Raw genomic sequence first — 16,767 nt, 5'->3', positions numbered from 1 at the left:
AATTATTGCACATCTGCTCAGGTTGAATTCTAGAAATGGGGTTTTTTTTGTGATACTAATCACACACACATGTTAATAGTGAGCTGAGTGCCTCCAGCTCCTGCCTGAATGCTTTCAGGAATGTGAAAACACAAACATGTAGAAACTGTGATAAGGTTTTTCATACATATTCAGTTCCTTTCATTTTAGTTTTTTATTTGCTATCAGCTGTATTAATGGGTGGATGAGATTCCCTTTCCTAAAGAAATCAGGTGTGCAAGTACATGAAAGAGGTGGGTGAATTGCTCAGCTTTGCTTTGTTGTTCCCAGATGCCTTTTTTAATTGCCAGCCTCACAGATTGACTTTGGGACCTGAAATTCTAGATAAATCTTTGTTCATAATAGCTTTCCTGCAGGCCAAATGATGCTTTCATTTACACCTGTGCATCTGCTGCCAGCTGGCAGCTGGGCAGAGCGAGCTGGAACAGGCTGTTGATGGACAGGGTGTGTTTGCTGAATGAATCAGTGAGAAGCAATAACCCCAGAGCACAGCCACAGCACTCAAGACTTCAGCTGTTCCTGGCTTTCTCCTCTTTTCCTCCTGCTCTTACACCTGGGGGTCCTGTGCAGATGGTGGCCCTAAAATCACAAGTGGGGACAGAAGGACCAAAGTGTGAAGCTGGGACATGTGTGAGGAGGAGAGAACTGGGGTTAATGTCCCCCTGGCCATTCCTTGCCCTCCCCTTTGTGCCTGAATTCATTGAACAACAAGTGAGCACCCCTGGGGGAGGGAGGGTCATAGTGCAGAGTTTGGGAGATCCCAAGGAAATGTGTTGGCTGGATCTGGTGGGCTGCAGAGGACTGGGAGAAGGTGTGAGTGGTATTACCCTGCAGGCTGAGTTCTCAAAGTATATTAAGCAATATATGGAGCAGGCTGAAGGATGGTTGGAGAATGGCAGCAGGTCCATCCCAGCTGCCACCCCCCTTTCAGCTGTCCTGGCCAGAGAAGGCAGCTCAGAGAGGCTCCTGCTGTCCAGGTACCCAGAAGGGCTGATGCTGCCCTAGAGGTGAAGAAATTCAGTGAGTGGAAAACTCGAGTTAGCTATCAGATTCTAGGAATCCTGTGTGAAATTCCAGGGGGTGTTTCTGTGAGTTTTAAGGTTTGTCTTCATGCTATAACCCCCTACCCTACATGCCTAGGAACAAGAAAAGTCACTTCAGTGGGCAAACCACTCTGTAGCCCACCTACCCTCTCATCTCTCCCATCCCATCACTGGATTTGTGCTGGTGCTTCAGAGGCTTGGGAGCTGATAACACATCTCATACCGTGGCTGTGGAGTGCATAATATGGAAATCCTCTTTCCACACTCATATTTCTCAGAAAATGGGTTTGTAAGATGACATGGCAGGAGTGCTGCTTGGAGGTGGGGCAGAGGGGTGTGATATTTCAGACAGAACTTTGCCAGAGTTGAAAAATGGTAACAGGAGTTTGTGATTGAGAAGAACCGCACAATGGTGAGTGGAGACAGCCCTGCGTGCTCTGTGCTATGAGAGTGTATTTGTGTTCAAACTGAATGCTTTAGAAATGTGTTCAGAGAGCATCAGCTGTGTTTGCATGGCAGGAACAATGATGAATCTTAAATTCAGTATGAAAATAATTCAGATCATCTCCAGCACCCATTTACTGTTGGTGAAGATTATGGTGCTTAAGAAAAAAAATCACTTTCAACAAGTCCAAATTATAAATGGTACTAAACTAATGGGATCAAATTCATTATATTGAGCTTAATTGCAACTTCATGGCTCCAGATTTATTCCAATGTAATTCTGTTAATACCAAAACTAGAATAATAAAGTGATGAGTCAGGTCTATTGTTTGTAAATCTCCACTAGAGATCATTAGCTTGTATACAACTGCATTAAAATTTAAATGACATGCTGCTGTAATTTTTTCGCTTGGTTTGAGAAAATCTGCATATGTTGGAGCCTCTGGGTAATTTAAATTGAAGTAGTTGAGAAAATGTCACGTAACAATGATATGAGGAATGTAGTCAAATATTAATTGTTTTAAACAGCTCAGCACAATCCGTACTAATATAAGTAGGTGAGTCATCAGTTCTGTTACCCTGTCAATATGGTGAGACTTTAGAGTGTGGTGCAAAAGATGCTTTGAATCAATTTAATTGCTAACTGGGGTAAACAACTTGGTGTAATACTAAACAGGCTCACAGGAAACTATTGTGAGAGGTTCCAGCTGAGAAAGGAGCTGTAAGCAGTGGAAATGTTGAATGAGGGTGTGTTATTTCTGTTATCTCAGTGTGGTAGGGTGGAGAAATTGTGCTGAGGCTCCAGCATGCTGGGCACAGTAAAGAAAAGGTGACAGGGTGTACTTCACTGTCGCACACAATGAGTATGTCACACAAAATGCAACAGGTAAAAAAGAGGCAAATGGGAGAAGGGCAGAGGGGGCAGTCAGGCAACCAGGGACCCACTGGGTTCAGCACATAGTGCCGACATTTTGGTTTTTTGCATGCTTCTAATTCATTCTCTTCCCTTTTCCCTCTCCCCCTCTCATCCTTGATTAGCTAACCCAAAATAAAAACTGTGTTTAAGAACAGCTGTGAAAATGTACGAGTTTGAATTTTAGGATATTTTAATCAGTATGATTAGGTTTCCCACCAAGAAATCTCCTCATCTGCTGTCATGCTATTAAGGCAGAAATGTGTAAATGAATTAAAGGAATTAAAAGAGGTTCACCAAAAATATCGTTGACTCCCTGCCCCCCTTTCCTGAGCAATAAGGACTTGTTCACAGCCATAAAGGCAGCTACAGGTGTGTACCTGTGTGTGCTATTTTATATGCCCATTTATGAAGCACATCTCATGAAGAGATAAAATGCAGGGAATTGTTTCAGCATATTTCAGTCAGGATGTTGCTCACAGTGTGCAGGTGCCTGTTGCAATAGTTGTCTGCAGTGGTTTGTCCTTGAATCTTGAACTTTCCTTCAACTTTTTCTGTTATTACTTTTTCTATAAATCTGTCCATAACCCCTGAACAACATTGTCTTTGAACTCCAGTGCATCTACTCAGTGAAATTCTCATCCAAGCTTTAATCTTCTCTCACCTTGATATATTCTAATTCCCCTCTTTATGGGCTGGCACACAAACTGAATTTAATGGTGATAAATGTATTTCTGAGATTAAAAGCTATAAAGTATACATTACAGATTAATCAGTGCCAAATCTTCATTCTCAGTGTGGTAAATTTGGGCAAGGTTGATCAGGGAGGAGCCAAGGAGCCTTAGGCTCATCTCTGATGTCAAGCACATGGTTTTGTTTGTTGGTTTTAAAGAGTGTCTATTAATTGTGGGTGTCTTTGATAGAACAGAACATTTAAATCATCACTGAAGCAACTGTCCCAATTTACCTTCACATTGTGTTCAAGAGCAAAGCTTGAAATGTGGAAATATCTGAGGGGAGAAGAAGAGCAAACAAATTAAGGCCAGAAAGGAAATCTTTCCAGCCCATCCTCCTTATTTGCATTTTCCTGATGCACATAGGGAATTAATTCATGTGTCCTCTCTCTTTCAGAAGGGAAGTGGCCACTGGTTTTGCTTATGCTTTTTGTCACCATGCAAATTTATTGAGATATGGGGGAAAAAATATTACACAATTTTGCTGCATTTTTTAAAAAAGCCACTTGTTTCCTGTTAAAATTCCTTATTATCTGATTATTTTGCAGTTTCTGAATCAGATACAGCAGTACAATTTAGTAATTTAAACTGTAGAAATAGTGTAGTAAAAGCTTTTAAAATAACAGTTATACCCTTGATTTTGGTGGTGGAAATTTGATTATTATGATGCATATGTACATTTAAATTAGAAGTTGTAATTCAGAAAAGAAGATTTTCAGGTGAGTTTCCACAGTAAGCTGTGCATGTAGATTTGGTCAGAGCCAGACTTTGTACTGTGCCATATGAAATGTGGTGGGTCAGGGCCCTTTTTTGGGTGGATCATAAACCTGCCTAGAGGGTAAGAACTATTAGGGACCATAAGGAGCTTCTCAGAGGGGTTGCTGCAGGTATAGATGTGTGTGACTATAAATACAGCTTTCCTACAAATGTACACAGACAAAAATTACTTTTCTAAGAACACTCCTATAGCCAATATGATAAATCTTTAGGCCTATGTTCAAGCCTACTAAATTGAAATCTTTATGAGAGAATTTTAAGCCTGTTTTGAATTAATTGAATTTAGGCTCTGGTGTTCCTGAGTCAGGATCAGCTGTCTGAGTCTTGTATGTCTACGTCCCAGGAGATTTCAAGCTCTGAATTGCAAAAAAGACATTGCATGGAGCTGTGTATTTGTGCTTAAAGGACAGATTCTTTATCCAACCCATAACAAGAGGCCACTTGTTGCAGTAATAAGCAGACAAGACTCAGTTTCTTTGTGTAGAAAAGCTTATTTTTTATTCACATAACTTATTTTTATATAGTTTTTACAGAGCTTGTGTTTAACTTTGACTGGCTAGTAGTTTTCTTGCCATTTAATTCATTGGTTAAAAGGTGTTTTGTGTGTACATGTTATGACTTTTTGTTTTACTCAGATGTTTACGTTTTTCTTTTGTAGATTCTCAGGGGACAGATCTTTTGTTATTACAGGTGTAAACGGTTCTCTCACTGGAATAGCTTGTATTAACTGCTTTCACTCTTATGATATTTCACATGGGAAGTTAGCTAGTTGCACTTAGAAGAAGTAACAGGCTGGCTGGTAATTTAGCACAGCAAGGCTTGATTTTGTAAGGCCTTTTTTTTATAATATCTCTACTTGTATGCAACAGCCACTGGCTTTGGGGGTCGGTTTTGGTTGTTTTCATTCTGTTCTGCTTTTCAACCATTTCCTCTCAAGAAAGCACAGCTGGAGAGCATTAACTGGAAAGGAATGATGTTGCAGAATATCTGCTTGTTCACTGCTGCTTTTTCAGCTTAATTTTGCTAAATGCTGCTTGATTCAAGTTTTGAACTGCCCTTAACTGCATTTAACTCTTAAAAGATAAACCTGTAAACCACTTCTCCCTTCCCAGCCTAAGGTATGCAGAGGAGGACTGGGGGGGAGGGTTACCCTTGAGTCCTTCCCTCTGTTCAAGCTTTCTTGCCTTCCTTTCTCCCTTTAACATATAAAATTTCAAGTGCCGAATTTTTGTGGGATGCGGGTAAGCTCAACTACAGGGCGGTGTTTGTGTTGTTTTATGTATTTCACCTTCCCCACGGTGCCTGCTAAAAGCAAGGGCGGGTGTGGACAGCACAAAGCTTTATTTGTGCTGGCAGACAACTGCTGGAGACAGTGTCTCCTTATCAGCCGTGCCTGATAACACAGAATCTCCCATCTGCCACCCGGGAGCTTTGGAACACACTGCTAAAGCTGCAGCTGCTGGGAAAGGGCTGCCCGAGGGAGGCAGGGGGATGGATAAACCTGTGACTTGGGGGAAAATGACAAGGCTCTCCTGAAAATCACACCGTGCCCTCTGGGATTGCAGAATTCTTCAGAGAGGTCATTGCTCTGGATCGCCTGGACCGTGATTTAAATGGGATTTCTAAGGTGCTTCACTGGTTTAGGCTGCAGAGCTTAAAGACATCTGTGGGGAAAATAGATAAGTGTTATCCTTTGTCCGAGTTTCCATTGCTGTTAGGAGATTTATTAGCATTTTTTATGGCTGGTCACAGCCTGTGTTCTTTAATGTATTATTTGCAATTTCCTCTCTCTAGATTGTGCCATTCGAGGAACACAACTCAAATTTTCCATCAGTTGCATCAGGGAAGCCATAAATATGTCACAAGGGGCGTATTTATGTACCCTATTATGTGTTGGAAAGAATTTGGCCTGTACTGTGTAAAATTAAAACAATAATTAGGCTTTGACACAAAGGTTGGAAGGAAAACTCCTGGCTTACATATATTTGTGTGCTTATTGTGTGCGATAATTAAATGGTAGTTACAAGTTTCTGCATACTCTAAATCACCTAATGGGAGCACTTTGGCCACGTTATCTCTTAGCAGGTGTCTTAATAGCTGAAGGAGGATGAAAATTGAGAAAAAAGAATTTAAGAAAAGCATGCTGCAGTCTGTACAGTGGGCACTCGGGTGCCCTGGTAGGGGACAGAGGATTATCCCTCAGCGCAGGGAGACATCAGCCATGGAGAAGCTTTCCCTTCCCACTTTCTGGCCATGGAAGTCCCACCAGGCCCTAGTGTAAGACTTTGTGTCCATCTTGGAGCTCACTCCATGGCAAGGGATCAGTCTTTGGGGACACCATCCCTCTGAAGGTCATGATGCTCACTGGTCTTGGCGAAGTATGAGGTGAAAATGGAGCAGTGTAAGGCAGTGCTGGGCAGAGCTGGAGTGCTGCTGACTTAGAGAGGTGAAGACTAGGGGGCAGGAAGGAGAACAGGGCAATAGCCACAAAGTACAGAAAATAAAGAAAACCTTGTGCCCAGGTGTGTTGATTCAGCACAGCCTGGGTTTTGTAGGCAGGGAAGGCTCAGCTGTAGCAGAAGAGGCTGAGCAGATAACTTTTGTGGGTGCCTGGCATTTGGCCATGTTAAACCATGACACCAGGCAGACACAGGCATGGCATCAGGATATGAGCAGTGGCATCCTGCTTTTCCCTCCTTCCCAGACTGCTCTCTGTGCACCAGGCATGCAGCACTTCTGCAAGACTTCACTTCTGGAGGCTCTGTGGCTTCAGCTCCTTAATGAGCTGGCTCCATCCATTTTTGATAAAAGCAAAGTTAGGACTGGGGAGATGTCCCTCACTTATTTAATGATGTGCAATCATATCTCTGTCTCCTAATACTTGGGGGTTTTGTTGATTTTTGGTTTTGTTTTTTAAATCTGACTTTAAAAGTGCCTTTCAGCAATTGTTAACATTAACATGGATTGCTGAATTTAAGTGTTTTTTAATAAGCTTAAGGTCAAAACTATATAAGGTAGCTCAGTGTCTTAGGTATGTATCTAAAATAACTAAAAAAAAAAAAAAATTCTTAAGTTCTGGTGATATCAGTTCTTATGAAAACTTCCTTTGTCTTTCACCCGGCTTTAATTTTGCTGATTGTGGTTCCCTCTCCCAGTCATCTCTGTTTTTATAACACGAGATAAAAATACGTTCTTTATAGATTAATGAAAGCCACGAACATGAGGTGCTGTTAGAGCTTTACAAATTTATTTTAAAAAATAGTATTGTCATTTGGCAAATAAGTGTTGTCTGCTAAGAGCTGCTCTTTTGTGTGAGCCGCATGTAGCATTGCAGTTAATAACATTTACTGTTATCAGCTGCTCGATGACTTTATCTCCTCTACAAAAGCCTGTTTGCAGAGAGGAGGCAGCCTTGCTCGAGTGCTAGATTGTTAAATAACTTCAGGTTGCCAAAACTAAATGAACTTTTCAGCTGGTAATGATGTGCAAATTGCTCTCAAAAATGTATGTGCACTGGAGGAATGCTCACAAGCGCAGGGTTGTGCCTGGTTACAAACGTTTCTTTGCCTTTGTCCTTAACCCAGCAGTGACACCATTAGAATGACTATATCTGTATGTATAATAACAGAGTTATTTTGTGTTATTAACAGCTGAATCAATAGCTGAATCAACAGTTACCCAATAGCTGTTTTAATTAATGTAATTAACCAAACCTATATTTAAGCGATTTTTAAGTTATTAGCTACTATGTTAAATTGCCATTTAAGCTATATTGTGGCCCTCTAATGCAGCTCTGGGTAAGAGGAGTGGCTGTGGCTGTGCTGCCACAGTGTCCCCCTGGGTGTGACTGTAGTGTCTGGAAAGGTGGGTTTGCAAATGGGCCTTTTTTAAACTACTGGTGCCAAAAGGGGAGACACAGGAATTAAACTCTGACATGTCAATTAAGCAGTATTTTTTAAATTCATTTTTTCTTCTCTTGAGAAGTACTTTTCAGTAATGTGGCAGACATGGGGAGCTGCCTTTGGGTGAGGGGGTCTCAGAGCAAGCTTTGGATGAGGAGGGGACTGGGTGCAGGGTGTTCAGGAAGGTGCCTGGCTTTCCCAAGGCTGCATTTTCTCTCCGGGTGCTGCTGCAGCCCAGAGGAAGCCCAGCTGGGTTTCCTGTGCAGAGCTTGCTCCCCTGCCCGGGAGTGTCTCACCTTGAGTTTCTTAGCCTGGTTGGGAATTTAGTACAAAGAGCCATTCTTGTGAATCATGTTTTCTTTGCAATTTTGCATTCCAGCTCAACAATTCATTCCTCTTTTTTTTTTTTTTTTTCCCTAATGGCAAGGACTTTATTTGAGTTCACATAACTTTGGAAAAATTGTTAGTTCAGGTTCTTCTGGGGGCCTTGAATGTTTCAATTCCAATCCATTGGGGGCTGTTTTAAAAATACAACTCTTGGTACACCTAATATGCATTAGAATTAGTGGTGTGTTCTGAGAAAATTAGTGGTATGTTCTGAGAAACAGTTAATATCCCTGAATTTTAAAGTTTTTCAAAGGTAAATATTTAAAGGTGTGAAGGAAAGGCTTTTTCTGTAGCCAAGTTAAAGCTAATGATGTGTCTTCAGAGTATTCATCTTCCCATCTCTTGCATTATCAGACTGTTCTCAGCAGTATTTCTATGATCTCAAATGAAAACAGCATTTTGAAAGTATGGTTTGAACATTTGAATGTGCTGTGGAGTGTTTTGTGCTGGCATGGCAACATGCTCAGGTTGAGCCAGTCCTTTCCCCTCTGCAAGGACTGAGTTACTCTGGCACTTTGATTCGTGCTTTGTGAAATACGTAGTGAAAATGTGAGATGTGGTGGAAAGGGAGTGCCAGCATTAAGGTACACACCAAGTGGTTTATAATAGTTCTGTCAAGTTAGGCTGCCTGAGAATTGCCAGGCTTTAATTTTAAGAGTTCTACCTTTGTCCCATAAACTGTTTCAAAACTAAGATTATTTCTTTTTCTGAATTAATTTTTATTCATTTAGGACTATGCACAGCTACAAACACTTTTAACTTAAAATGCTGTTATTACAATTTTTTCTCAAGTTCTTACAGGCAGCACCCCAGAAAACATAATTTTTATTTAGTATTGTAGGACTAACCTGTTCTGAATTTGTTGTAGGTTTGAACTGCTGTTGGGTAGAATAAAAAGAATATAGTTCAATTTTCAAGTTGCAAAAACACATTTAGTATGTGCAATTTAGCAGCTGTTGCAAACACTTGAGGGCATTTTCTTCAGCATTTGAAAATTCCCTGTAGAAGTGAGACAGGAGACATTCATTTAGCATTTCAAGCTTGAAAAATAATTTAACCTTTCCTTAAATTGTGTTTTGAAGTTTGGGATTAACACTGTGCCTGGCTGCACAGATGGTTACATTTTACATATTCCTTTGTCTAGGAAAAAAAAAAGAGACCACATGGTCAGTTAATGGCTGTAAACACTCCCCGTGCTCATTTTGTATCTTTCTAATGGGACCTTAGAGATTGTGGGAAGATACTCAGAAAATTGTTGTTTATGGTGTAAGGCTTGTAAGATGTGTCGTATTCTGTGTCCCAGAACTCATGAGCTATTTTTGTTCCTGCTTATTAATCCTGGTTAATGAATTTCACAGCTTTTTCCCTTAAGATTTAACATCCATAATTCTGCTGTGGAAAAAATGAAAACTAAGATCACCTGTGCAGAGAAAATGTTGCTCTATTAATGGAATGTGAGGGCTCTTATTGTGTAATTTTTAATAGGTAAAATTATCAATGAAGTGTATTGTCAAGAAGTAGACTCCATATCAAGTCACTGAAGTGGTTATAAGCTAAAAAACCTTTCAGTCTTTCAGAATGCTTTCTAAGCTTTTTTTGCAGCCTTTGGGGAAATATCACAGTGAACTGTGGGTGACACAAATCAAATGTGATGTTGGGATAAATGATGGAAAATCCATTAAGTTGGTGGTGTGTCACCAGAGCAGACAATTTTAGCATATAAATCCAGTCCTTAACTGGGTATTTTGTGCTTTGTAATGATTTTTGTTCCAAGCAGTTTTAAAAGTATTAGCTAACAGATTGATGGATTAACCCAGAATTATAGAATAAAGTTATGGAATGGTCCCTAAAAGGGACCTTAAAGGTCATTGGTTCCACCCCCCTGCCATGGGGGGACACTTTCCTGTAGGCAGTGTGTGTAAATCTGCACATGGCTCATACAACAGATCTGGATAAAACCACTGAGTGCTGTACAGTGTTGAGCACTTGTAAGAAATCTGTCAAGTTTATAAAATGTTATCATTGCAATATAGGCACAATACTTCTTTCCCCTCCATTTGAAAGTGCTAGTAAGATTTTTAAGGTTACTGCTCTTTTATCATGTAAAGAAGAAAAGTTTCCTGTAATCTTTTAAGTTCTTACCCATTTAAGCCAGCACGTGCACAAAATCCATCTGGTTGGAATTCTTAACGATAGCAGTAACTGGTACAGGACTTCACAGCTTTATTCCAGCTCCTGTGGCAGAAGGATTTCCATTGCCAAAACTGCTGTCACAGAGATGATTCTTGCTACTATGAGGTGGAAATTTTATGATGTTCCTGCAATTCTGTGCTAGCTTTGCAGGCCAGGCAGGATGGGATATAGGACTGAGATGGTTTGAGATGCTGGGGATCAGAGTTTGGGTCTCCAGGCTATCAGCGAGGCGTTTCTGGCAGGTACTTAATTCACTTTGATTAAATTAAACTTAAAACATCTGAAGATGTTGTTTATATATTTTGGGGGTGTTTGTGTGCATACATATGGGAACACACACTCTGCCTTCCAGTCAGCCAAATCCTCCTCCACTGATTTATTCACAGAGGAAAAGGTTATGTTTCCTCTAGATTTTGGAGGGTGTTTTGTTTAGTTTTTTCTTCCAAAGGACTTCCTAGAAAGAAAGGCTAAGAGAGTGTCGCAGGAAAAGCACTTTTGGCTGAGAAGTTTGGTTACCCCTAAGTGCCATTTCCAGTTCCTAAGATGCAGAAGGAGCTGGGATGTAAAGGTCAGAAGTTGCCAGTGTAGTTCATGTTAACACAAAATGATGAATGTTGTGTTATAAACACAGTAAAAACTCCCTGTCTTGTTTGAGATCTGGAAATGTAGTAACTTCTTGTACTTGGTAGAGCAGCCTGAGGAGTGGTTTGGCATTATTGATTTAAACCTCACAGATAAAGAAGCTCAGTGTGAAACTTTGCAGCCCTTGACTACGGTGAAATGTAGAAAATTCTGCCTTGACTTCTACTGATTATCTTAATTGCCTCAAGATACAAAGGTTTTCCCAATACCATTGCTATCTTTGTGACTGACAACAGAATACAGAATCTCTGTTAATAAACAAAACATTGTCTGTAAATGGAGATGCTGAAAAATTAACTCTTTGTTTTCTTTTCTTTCTCCTGTTTTTGCAGCGGAACCCCTGCCTTTAATGGACTTGTGCCGAAGATCAATTCGTTTTGCTCTTGGCAGAGACCGCCTGCATGACATAGAAATTCTACCTTTGCCTCTGTCTCTGAAAAATTATTTACAGTACCAATAAGAAATCTAGAACCCTCTGGCCTCACATTGGACTTCATCAATGCAAATGGCAGAAAATTGTTTACAGCAAAATATAAATCTTTGTGATGGACACTGAAGTGTTATTTAATTTTTAATATATGTATTTTTTTCTGAACCAGTGAAAGCAGATCACTGTGGGGGACTACTAAAGAATGTGAAAACATTGATTTGATTGAGGTTCATGTGTTACCTGTTGCCTTTTGTGTTTACAGTCCTGAAGGCTATAATTCTCATCTCTCATACACTAATTGGTTTTTCTTTGTTGCTTCTGGTAAATGCCAATAGAAAATCTGACCTGCAAGATTCAGTGTCCTGCAGGCAGACCATTTTTCAATATTATGATTTTCATTTTTTGTTCTCTCTCCTACACTTTACTCCAGTAAAAAAAAAAAAAAATAGCAAAGGAAAAGTCTTGACAGTAACTCCTGAAAAATATTTTAACCTTGGTATGCTGAGTTGTTGAGAGTTCTGCATGTTCAGTGCTCAACCTAATTAGGCCTCTAATATCTAAAAGCTCTAATGTTTAAAAAAAGCAGATTATTGTCTAAAAGAAGAGAATGTGGTTTTAAAACATGAGAGGAAACAAATGGTTTATGTGTCAGATCAGTTTCTGGACTTGTTAACAGTAAGGTGCAGTTCATTGTTTTCAAGACCAAATCTAGTCCCTCCAAAGTTCTGCAGTTTATAACAAAGTGTTCATTGTCCCAAGAATTTAGGATATTCATATTTTAGGAAGCTTGTCACTTTTTTTTTTAAACAAATTTATAATTTTTATGTGGTATGAACTCTAAGTACTTTGTTTTCTTTTTAATGTATGTGTGGTTATAATGTTTATTTATCTGTTTAGCGTCTGGAGTTCTCATTTAATTGTTTCCCACCTTGGGGTGACTGATTCTGGTTTTTTCCCCAGCTCCATCTCAAATGTATCAGTTTATCAGGCTCATCCTTTTTTTTTTTTAAGATGCTGCTTTCTGTTTGTGTTTCTTACATGTTTCAAGTTATCTGCCTGAATCAGTAATCTAGTTTTTAAACTGGAAGTTGTTGTTAGGGCAGAATGTCAAATGTTTAGACTGAGCTGCCTTCAGCATATTTTAATGTGAATTTACTGATGAATGAGGAGAAAATTTCTAATAAAGTCTACTGTCCAAAGTAAAACTCCCATCTCCTTTGATGAAGTGCTAAAACTGCTCTTGGCCCAGAGCTGAAGTTCAGTTCCTTGTGCAGCTTTGCAAATGTTTCTGTTTGGCTCTTCTGTGGGATTGCTGCTGTAGGCTCCTGTGTGAGAGACATGGCAGGCGGTGACCTGTCCCATTCTGGATTTATCCCACTCACCCTGAGTATGGACATGCTCTTGCTTTCCACACCATCCTGGTCAGATTCCTCTGAACAAAGCCTCACTTCTGTGCCAAGCTGTGCTTTGGGACTTGGTGCTTTTGAGGCAGGTTGGAGGCTGACTGCTGTGCACTGATGATCCAGGCAAAAGCACTGCCCCACAGATGGCTGCCCTGCTCTCAGTCATCCCAGGAACAGAATTACAGTTCCAGCTGGACAGGAGAAATGTGAGATACAAAAACACAAGCAAGAGTGGAAGCAACAAGGACAAGGTAACACAGGGATGTCAAAAGTTAAATAACTAATATTTGATTGTCTGGGTTTAACTGTAAGCTTCAGCATGGAATTATTTTGGACTTGATTTCACTTAAGGTGAGAGGTACATACTGCATTCCTTCCCTTAATCTTACAAAGGGGAAGAAACTACAGCAGTGATCCACATTTCTTACTTTTCCTGATTGCTATATTTCATACAAACCTTTTGTCTCAGTAGGTACATTGGAAGAAGGAGCTATAAAAGTACAATACTCACACAAAAGGCAGAACAAAGGTGTGTCAAGTAATCTGTCATAAGCAAGTAGCTGTTCAGGAATGGCAGTTCTGGTAGCACCAAGGTCCATGTTAGGTAAGCATTCCCTAAAATTAGTGTTCTGCTGTGTGTAACTACAGACTTCATGTTCCTTTGAATAACTGCAGGGACACAACTGTTCTTACACTTGACCCAGACCAACAGCTTTTTAATGTTACAGTAAAGGGGGAATTGATATTGTCAGATAAATTAGTGGTGCCCCTGTATGTTAATTGACCTTGTTGCTTTACAGTTGTTTTGGAATTTTAGTTGATGCCCCTTCTGTGATGATTTCTCTATAGCAAACTTCCTTATTTCAACTTTCAAATATTTTTTCTAGCAGTTTGTGTCTTCTGAGGCATTATAGTTTTACAGGAATGGCTATTTTATTATTTTACTGTTTCCATGTGATTCTGTGGGTGGTAGATACACTCCTTCATATGGTATTAGGGCCATGTTTTTGGTGACCAAAGTCTGTTTGATGCATTTTTCATGGTCTGCAGAAGCCTTGTAATGAGACTGCAGCATGGAGAATATTAATGATACTTTAGGTTCTTCCTAAGCATCCCTGTGCAAGTGGATTCTCTTCCAGGAGAGTTTATAGGAAACGTGGAGTACAGGTAAGGATGGATCAGGCATTGAGGCTAAACAAGTGGTCAGAGAATCTCCTCACAAAGGGTACCAGGAAGAGTCTCCTCTCTGCCAGTGAGCTCCAGCCTGGGTGCTGGGTCCCTCGCTTCTCCAGGCTCCCTTCACTGGAATGCAGATGTTGTTCACTATCTGCTTCAGGAGGGAATTGATTTATAAGGTGGCCACGCATTGGCTTTTGCCCAAATCAGGGGTCAAACACGGTGTTGTTACATTCCTTCAACCAAATCAGTTGAAACCTCTCAGAATCTCTGTCCTGGCCATCTAAATGCAGGAAGATCCCTACTCAGAGGTCCACTCTGGGCAATATCTGACAGTGAGGGTGATCACTTACTATAAAGCTGCACTACTTGGAGATTTGGAGTGAGATTTTCCTTGCCTTCATATTTTCAATTTCCAGCCACTGCCTTTCATCACATGAAAATACAGAAAATCCATGTGATAGGTTTCAGCCTTCACTGTATCCCTGTGCCTGAGCAAAAGGAGTGCAGTTTCTCTAGGCATGATGTGGAAGTGAATTTCAGAATCACGGAATATTCTGTGTTGGAAGGACCCACAAGGATCATTGAGTCTGGCTCTCAAGTGGATGGTCCATAAGGGGATCAAACCCACAGTCTTTTATACCCTGCTCTGACCAGCTGAGCTAATCTCACACCCAGTGTTCCCCTGGCTGGCAAACTGAGGGCAGCAGAAGCTCTGTAATGCAAAACACAGGAGTTTATTGGTAGTATTTGAAGGAAAAGGGCACATGCCTAGGAGCTGCAACCAAATTGCAACCTCTGTGATGGGTGCATGCTAACAAAAGGAGATATTTTACCTGCTCTGCATTTGGTTCTCTATTGTGGCCCCTTCCTATGAATTAGTGATGGTTCAGAATCCTTTCTATTGTAACTGTGATTAAGATCTGTGAGAACATGTATCATAGCTTCTCTTCTTTACTTTCTCCCTGTTCCCATTCTTCAGCCTTCTGCAACTCATGTGAGGTTGGGGAATTGATTGATACCCCTGGATGTGCTGCTCTGGTGATCACAATTCACAGATGCTATAACACACACAGCTTTTACACTTAGTGAAACTGTAATTTTGTAACATCTACATTTGGAGGCAAATTTGAGAAGCTGCTGTGCTTTGATGTAGCAGCTGTCACACATATCCTGCTACTGGGCTGACAGAGTCTGTTCTGCAAAGGCTTTATTTGTGCCTCACATTGAACCACTGGGGATGTGTTGAAATCCCTGCATTCTCACCCAGAGACAATGTAGTACAATCTGTAGGGAAATCATGAAGTTTTATTTTAGGCTTTATTTGTAGTCTTTCTGCTGTCCATGTGTTTATATCAACAGATGAACTCTTGCTTAGGTAGGACCTAACTTTGGAGCAGTTTCTCAATGTTCACTTGAAGCTGGGAAAGCTGTTACAGAGCAGACGTGTACAGATCATTTAAGTGTTTTTGATAGTTATAAAAGAGCAGCAAGCCAGAAACGCTATAAAGTTTCCTTCTCATCTACATTGCACTTGGTATTGTTAAACTATAACCACATGTTCTCCTGTCAGTGGAGCTCAGCACAGCGAGCTCTGTATCAGCTCCAGAGAGCTCATTCAGGTGCAATTCCCACTGACATCAGCGGGAGATCTGCCTGAGTCAGCACTGCTGCCCTTGGTTCCCATGTAAAGATCCCCAAACATTTCCAACACATTGTATTGAGCCATACTTTATTATATGTAAGCAATGTCAAGCAGATGGTTTCTGCAGCAGTTTCTGTAATTTGGCAAAACATGCTGGCAAGTGTAGTTAGGTGAATGCTGTGAGAAAGTTAAATGAAAAAATGTGTCTCCTTGAGGCTGAGAGCAGCATTCAGAGGGGGAGCCAGACTTCTTGGTTCCTTGGTGATGGTTTTCCATTCATAAACCTTTAAAATTTCAGTGGGTTTTATTCTCTATGCTTAAAGGCATGTAGGATCTTTATCCATTCCTGTTTATCTCAAAAGAATGTCTGGTGATCATAAAGTAGAAATCCCTTTGTTTGCTTCTTTCAAAAAGACAACAAAAACCTCCTTCCTCCTTGGGAAATGTTCTCTGTAGACATAGAGCCATGGAAAATATACAACGCACACCAGCCTGGATGCCCCACCAGGTCCTGTTTTTTATTTTTTCTTAGGGTAGCAGCTGTTGCTTCATTGAAGACCTCAGTGTGTTGTGCAGGCATTGTCTAGAATAGAAACATTTGGAAACATCTGCAGCAAAGCTGAACCCTGCTGAAGGTATGTTAAAGCAAATTTAGGTGTACTGTGGCAGGGGCAGAGAACAAAGGATCAGAGCTTAGGAGAATAGTGTTTGCCTTATTTTCTTTTTTTAGCCCCACTATAGAGTACCGGCAAATTCAGAGGGGAAAGGAATAAAGAAAAGTTGTTTATGCTTCCATCACCATCAGGTGTTTGGTGTTGATGTTTAAAGCTTAAGCATCTTCCCCACTAAACCTTTGTTGCACAGCCTTAACATCCCAAGGCTCTACCACTGATTGCTTCAGAAGCCTCTGAATGTGTCTGGGCTCTGCAGTTGTGTGTAATAGCACCCAATTCCACATCTTGTCCTGTTAGACCTTAATTCATTAACTTCAGGGCAAAAAGCACAGCTGCTCTCTCATCATTGGCACTGCTGCAGGAAC

General features: G+C 40.6%; 1 protein-coding gene across 2 annotated transcripts in view; it reads left to right on the top strand.

Moving 5' to 3' along the window:
• Nucleotides 1-12,684, top strand: part of SPSB4 (splA/ryanodine receptor domain and SOCS box containing 4) — a 96,100-nt gene extending 83,416 nt beyond the window's left edge. For both annotated transcript variants that reach the window (XM_054282797.1, XM_054282796.1), the window contains exon 3: nt 11,407-12,684. In XM_054282797.1, coding sequence (XP_054138772.1) covers nt 11,407-11,534 — 128 coding nt within the window. In that variant the 3' untranslated portion in view covers nt 11,535-12,684. The remainder of the gene's footprint in view (nt 1-11,406) is intronic.
• The last annotated feature ends 4,083 nt before the right edge of the window (nt 12,685-16,767 follow it).

This window comes from Melozone crissalis, unplaced genomic scaffold (genome assembly GCF_028551555.1).
Source record: "Melozone crissalis strain CALT ecotype California unplaced genomic scaffold, PUWL_Pcris_2 ptg000034l_1, whole genome shotgun sequence".
Classification (NCBI taxonomy): Eukaryota; Metazoa; Chordata; class Aves; order Passeriformes; family Passerellidae; genus Melozone; species Melozone crissalis.
This window is presented reverse-complemented; position numbering and strand designations above follow the sequence as displayed.